Below are 6536 nucleotides of genomic sequence, written 5' to 3' on the forward strand. Positions count from 1 at the left end.
TGTGCCATAAGCACAGTCAGCTAAAGATGATTCTCTGCTCTGTGTTCGAGCAGTAAAAGGCATCTGCCAACCTTATAAACAGTCTGTCTGAACTGTATAACCAACCTCTATCCACACCATGTCTCATACAATCGCAGAGCTGTTCCCATGTCAAGGAATGAGTGTACATGTCATCTGTCCTGTGGTCTTTCCTGTCTTCCTCCCTCACGTCTGCAGCCAAGATCCTCGGAGGTCTCCCCTGCTCAGATCTGATCTTTGTTCATTTTGAAGGAATCCATAGCTTTTCATTTCCTGTGCAAACAAAAACACAACCTCTTCCCCATTCTGTGTGTCTGAGTTGTTCTGTGTCTCGTTGGTGTCTCCTGCATGCCTCCAGTATCTCCCCTTCCACTCTTGACCCAGAAGTCCCACCTATACCTCCTGCCTAGCTATTGGCCATTCAGCTTTGTATTGCACCAACCACAACCCATCTTCACACAGTGTACAAACATCCCACAACAGAAGTCCTTCCTAGGGGTCATGCCCTGCGCTGCTTCCCTCCTGCTCTGGGCCTCTGTCTTCAAACAGTGAAGACAAATGGGAAGTGTTTCGTTTCATCTGGTGCACAGGGAAGGATGTAAGAGGGCAGGTCTCACCCTTTGGACACTCATTCCTCCATCCTGCAGTACAGATTCTGACAGCCCCGGGTGTGCAACTGACCTCTTCAGCAGTGTGTGGTTCCATGTCTATGCAGAAGGTATCTGAGCAAGTGTTGGATGGGTGGGAGAACCTTCTTCATATGCACATTCTTAAGAAATACTGGGGAGCCAGAATTTGAACCCAGAGCCACAGCAGACACTCAGATCAGCTGTAGCCCCAGCCCATACCATGGCCTTTCCATGGCACTCAGGTGACATGAGGAGGACCCAGGGTCACTACGAAGTGTGTGACTGTGGACACTGTTGGTTAAACAAATGCCAGAGGATCCAGAACAGCTGCCCTGGCCTCCCCACAGCAGTCACACGGCTCTGTCTCTGGTGCAGGTGGTTGAGATCTCCAGCCTGACGGAGCACCTGCTGACAGAGTGTGACAAGAGGCATGGGTTTGGGAAGTGCCACCGCTGCAGCGAGGCTGTCCCCACGGAGGAGCTTCCCAAGCACATCCAAACCAAGGAGTGCAACCGTGAGTGCCATCTAGAATTGTGGGGTTGGATGGACCCTTCCTCTCACTGAGGGGTCATCCAAGTAACCAAGTCTTCTTATTGAAATCATTGCAGCTGCCAAATCAGAGAAGGTGGCAAACCGATGTCCTCTGTGTCATGAAAACTTTGCCCCTGGAGAAGAGGTAAGGGGGCCTGAACCAAGATGTGGGCAGCCGGGGAGCACTGAACACACTCTCAGGATGACAGTTAGGAGGCACAGTGCCCTCCTGACTTCCTAACAGCAGAGTGTTGGTCACTGGGCACCCATGGTTTTACACTTCTTGGTGTGGCTTTCATATATGAATCCAGGCCTCCCTGGCATCGTGGTCATGTCTGTAGCCCATAACCATTTGGAGTAAAAGAATGTGCCCCATGGTGGTTGATGGTTCTCTTCCTACTCAGTGCCATGCTCTCCCCCTGTCCTGAGCAGGTACCATGGTGACACAGGCTGATTTTTGTCATGTGTTTTGCCTCTGGTATTTGGGGATGCATGCAGGGGCCGAGGTATCCACAGGCCTACCCCCTTTCTGCCTGCATAGCACAGTGGTGGTGCCCTACATGCCAGGCAGCTCTGGAGACCTTCTCTTGGCTGTGCTTCTGCCCCAGGAGATGCTATGGAGTCCAATATTCTTTCCTGTCACTTTTCTTCATCCCCAGTGTTGTGTGACAAGACTTTCACTGGGGAGACACAACACACATCTAACCACCCCAGAGAAGGAGCCCACACAGTACAGAAACTACCAAAGTCCAACTTGGTGAAGCCTGAGTAGTACTGGGATAACTTAGGAGGAGAATAAGTGAGGGGTTGCTTATAGGAGACTGTCGTGTCACCAAAGCTCGCCCCAGCGTGAGCGACAATTTACTGAAGCTAGGAACCTGGAGCACACTGCACATTCTGCATACAGAGCTGTATGGGGTGTCCTTTCCTGGTGACTCTGGTCTAAACCTCTCCCAGGCAGCTGGGCTGGTCTTGGTGTCTTTGCAACTTGACTTCATTTACTGACAGGGAGGGGCGTAGTGAACCAGGTCAGTTTTGGGGACTTCCTGAAGCTGTTTACCTTCCTGCTTAAGGAGTTTTCCCACAGCATGAGTTTTTTTTCGATCTTGGAGGGACTCTTAGTGGCTATCAGAATGTCAGGCCAGCTCTCTAGTCTCTAGGTGGCGGCTTGTCTGCTTTTAGTGTCTTGCTAAACTCATGGATGGGAGTAGATACAGAGCCATGGCCACCCTGCCCTATAGATGGTCACCTCTGGACAGCAAGGGTCCTTTTGCCTGGTCTTCTGAGGCTTTGTAGCTGACGTGTATCCTCCTGTGTGGAACATTCTACCCAGACAGGAATCAGCTGTCCTGCCAAGATGTGTGGCCCTCTCTCTCTCAGCAGGCCTCAGCACAGGGAGGGCCACTGCTGCCAAGCCACAGTGGACAGAGCTGGGACACTTAGGTGTCACAACCCTGTCAGTACACACTGATGTCTGCTGTCTCCCATCCACACCCAGCCAGTGCACCTTTCTTGCCTTGTCTTCCTGGAATCCCTGCATGCTCCCTCCTCCCCTGTCCCCAAGTTCTGTAGCCTCACCAACCAAAAAAGGTCCAAGGACACAATGTGTCTGCCCTAGGACCACCCTGGAGTCGGTGGGTCCGGCCCCTGCTATTGTCAGGTTCTGTTCTGGAGCCCAGGGTGTGGCTCCAGCAGCCTGGACACCCGCTGAAGACCGCTTGGGTGCATGGTTTCCATCTCACAGGCCCAGGCTTTGAGCTCTAGCGTTGATTTCCCCAGTCTGTACGTAGGGCTTGTTGTAAGACCCGCATCCAGGCTGAGACCGCTGTGCTGACCCTGCTACCCTGTGTAAGAGGACTTGTTCATACCTACACGTCCTGCACGTCCTCACGTCCTCATGTCCAGACTCATCTGTAATTTAGGAGCTTTCAGTTTTCATCATAATTACTGCCTTTACTGACTCACTTCCAGCTGCCCACAGTCTTCTCTCTCTTGCCCTCGCTCTGTTGGTCTCTGCCCTGAACAGTACTGAACCAGCCAGCAGCTTCCTCCTTTCTGCCCTCTGTGCCCACCATCTGCCATGTACTATCGGTGGCTGTTTGCTGTCACATGACTTCCTATTCCGGGTGTCTATGCGACCTTAGCTCTGTCTGACAACATCCATTTACCACCTCATGGTTCCCCTGACTCCAGGCTGGGCTGCCATGGAGTTGCTAGCTAACCTACATGTTCACCTGCAGCTCAACAAGGGAAGAGCTCACTGCCTAGTGCCTTCTAGCAGCTGGCAAAAATAAGTCCTCGTAGCCACAGGACTCAGGTTCCAGTCATCCAGGGTGGAATGTGAAATGCAAAACCAGCCTGTAAGACTCTGGTGCTCAGGCCAAAGAAGGGCAGGGAGCCAGGTCTCTCACTGGTTGGCACCTCATTCCCATTGTGAACAGTGAGTTGTGTACTCTGGCAGCGCCCTGGGTCCCTTGGAGCCACCAGGCTAACATGCTGAGCCTCCTCTTTGTTGCAGGCGTGGAAGGCTCATCTGATGGGCCCTACTGGCTGTACAATGAACCTGCGCAAGACACACATTCTCAGCAGGGCCACAGCCCCGCAGCAAGGTGAGTCAGAAGTCACACGTGGGGCCCTGCGTTCTGCTGCAACTTAGGTGAGATGCATCCTGAGTTTCCTGTCTGTGTGCATCTGACCTGCTAACCCTATTCTCCAAGGGGCAGCTGCTCCCCACAGATGCCTCCTGGCAGCTCACTGGGGGCTGTAAGGCTCCCCACAGCTGCTGCACCCACAGAGGAAGCCACTGCCTTCTTTCAGCCCACCATCTAAGGCATTCATTTCAGATTAAGACACCCTCCCAGAGAACAGAAGACCTTTGGATGTGGTGATACTGTGAAACAGTGGCTCGTTCTGGGGGTGTAGCTCTGCATCTCCGTACTTATGCACAAGGAAGGCTCTCCACTCCCTTCCTGGGTCTTTGAACTGATGGCCTTCTGTGCATGTGTCCTGTGTCTTCCTCTCCCGCTGCCATATGCATTTCTAGCCTAGTGTGGGTTCTCGGCCATTCTCACAGTCACTATGGGGTCTACAGTCCACCTGCAGGTAAGAGTTCCTCTTTTCATGTGGTTCTGTGTCCTGTGCATCTGTCTCCACTACAGGGAAGGGCCCAGCAGCATCGAAGTCAGGCACCTCAGGACCCAAGGTTGGAAGCAAGATCCCCACCCCAAAGGGGGGCCCGAGTAAGAGCTCCAGCAGGACGTACATGAGACGGTGACAGTTTCCACTTCTGTCTCTGCCAGGGGCTGTGCAAATTTCCCCGTTCTAAGCCATGTGTGTTGATATAGTGATGCAGGACTCTGTGCCTGCTGACCTTGGCCTCTTGTGTCACAGGAACAGAGTGTATGGATATGACCAAAGAACCCATCCTACGCTAGGCCCTTTGTCAGTGCCCGGGCACAAAAGTACCTCTTGCTCAGGAAGCCCCAAACTTTGAGCTCACTGGTGTCTGTTGCACATGTTAGACTTTGCACAGGGCTAAGCTCAGCGTTGGTGACCCTAGCAGACAGCAGCAGGCCAGACTGAACCTCCTGTGTTGTCTCTCTCACGGCCTGTCTGCTAGGTTGTCACAGCATATACAGTGACAAGCAATAAAGGGAAGCAAGCAAAAGGCGGCCGTCCTAAGAACAAGCCCCTCCAGGACACACTGCCCAGTGCTCCTGTGCACACCTGTTGCCATTCCCCACTGACAGCCCTGCCTTGATGCCTTCCCTCAGCGGGCTCAGATCCTCTGCTGCAGAGTCCTCAATGGGCTTTGGGTGATGTCCCCTGGTTACCCACCTGCAAGCCTCAGTTTCTTTACGGCACAAGAAAGCACCTTCCACATTTGCTAACCCAAAAAGTTGTGTTATGTCCTATGATGTAAGTGAACCCACTTTCCCAGATCATTCACAGGATGTCACTCACAAGACCTCAGGGGCAGCTGCAGCATCCTCCGCCCGCCTTCCTCCCAGGAGCTCCAGCAGACAAGCATCTGTGGAGAACTGAGTCCATCTGAAACTCATGCCCCTGTCTCCGCCCCAGGCTGAAGGGGGCCACTGAGGCCCTGCCCTGTGCCTACTTCCTGAGGTTTTCCTCATTTCCCCTTGAAATGTCTAGGATTGAGAAAATGAGTGTTATAAAATTAGGGCATATTTCTTTAAAATTCCCAACCATGTAAAACTCCATATGTATAGGTGCCTGAGCAGCGAGCATGCTGGGTAGTCAATCCCATGAGCTCACCCCTGATGTTGGCAGACAGCTGCTGTGCATGGCTGAGAGTGTCGCGTGGAACAGGATCTGTTGAGAGGAGGATCCTGTCGGAGGCCTTTACTAAGATAATTGTAAAAATCCTTCCTTCTTAGCCCACGTGGTGGCTCACACCTGTGCTCCTGGCACTCGAGAGGCCGGAGTCAGAAGCTCACCACAAGTTCAAGGGAAGCCTGGGCTCCAGAGTGAGGCACTGGCTCAAAATTAAACAGAACAAAAAAGAATCCCTTATTTTAGCTCCCGTGTTTGCCTGTTACAGAATCATGAGTTTCTGCAGAGGTGACTGGCGGTCTCGGCAGCCTCAAAGCTCCACACCACTGTGCTTGATTCAGGGAGGGAGCTAAGAGCCCACCATTCATAATATCAAAGTGTGGAACACTCCTCAAGCTTCACGTACGACACATTGTGGATATTTAATATTTATTTATATTATTTTTCATAAAAGATATTCTATTAAACCTAATTTAAAAGAATTGTGTCATATCTGATACTGAAATACATTGTAAATACCTTTAATGAAAACCTGCAACTTTTTAATGTTTTAACATAGTTTTTCTATTTGTCTTTATTTCAGGTGCCAGAAGTATAAAATAATATATTTTTATTGTTTTAGGATTTATGTGCTAATTTGACTTGAGTACATTAATACAGTAAAAAGATCATTCAGTGTTTGTCACTTTTATTTCAAGATTTTATATACAGATTTCATTTTTTTTTGTTTAAATATTTATTTATTTATTATGTATACAATGTTCTGCCTACACGTACCCCTGCAGGCCAGAAGAGGGCACCAGGCCTCATTACAGATGGTTGTGAGCCACCATGTGGTTGCTGGGAATTGAACTCAGGACCTTTGAAAGAGCAGGCAATGCTCTTAACCCCTGAGCCATCTCTCCAGCCCCTACAGATTTCATTTTTTTACTAGATTTACTCCTTTTACATGTGTGTGTTTTGCCAACATGTATGTTTGTGCACCACATGTGTGCCTGGTGCCCATGGAAGTCAGAAAAGGGCACCAGATTCTTTGGAACGGGAGTAATCGTTATAAGCCAC

The 6536-nt window shown here is 50.7% G+C and overlaps 1 protein-coding gene across 4 annotated transcripts in view; it reads left to right on the forward strand.

The window, feature by feature from the left end:
* LOC121443526 (centrosomal protein of 104 kDa) overlaps positions 1-6221 on the forward strand; it is a 35793-nt gene extending 29572 nt beyond the window's left edge. For 2 of the 4 annotated variants that reach the window (XM_041645278.1, XM_041645279.1), the window contains exons 18-21: positions 1023-1161; positions 1256-1323; positions 3697-3787; positions 4337-6221. In XM_041645278.1, coding sequence (XP_041501212.1) covers positions 1023-1161; positions 1256-1323; positions 3697-3787; positions 4337-4452 — 414 coding nt within the window. In that variant the 3' untranslated portion in view covers positions 4453-6221. The remainder of the gene's footprint in view (positions 1-1022; positions 1162-1255; positions 1324-3696; positions 3788-4336) is intronic. The other 2 variants (XM_041645280.1, XM_041645281.1) reach the window with 2 other exon arrangements.
* Positions 6222-6536: the final 315 nt, after the last annotated feature.

Source organism: Microtus oregoni, unplaced genomic scaffold (assembly GCF_018167655.1).
Source record: "Microtus oregoni isolate MIOR12 unplaced genomic scaffold, Mior012 000109F_ref0000275, whole genome shotgun sequence".
Lineage (NCBI taxonomy): Eukaryota > Metazoa > Chordata > Mammalia > Rodentia > Cricetidae > Microtus > Microtus oregoni.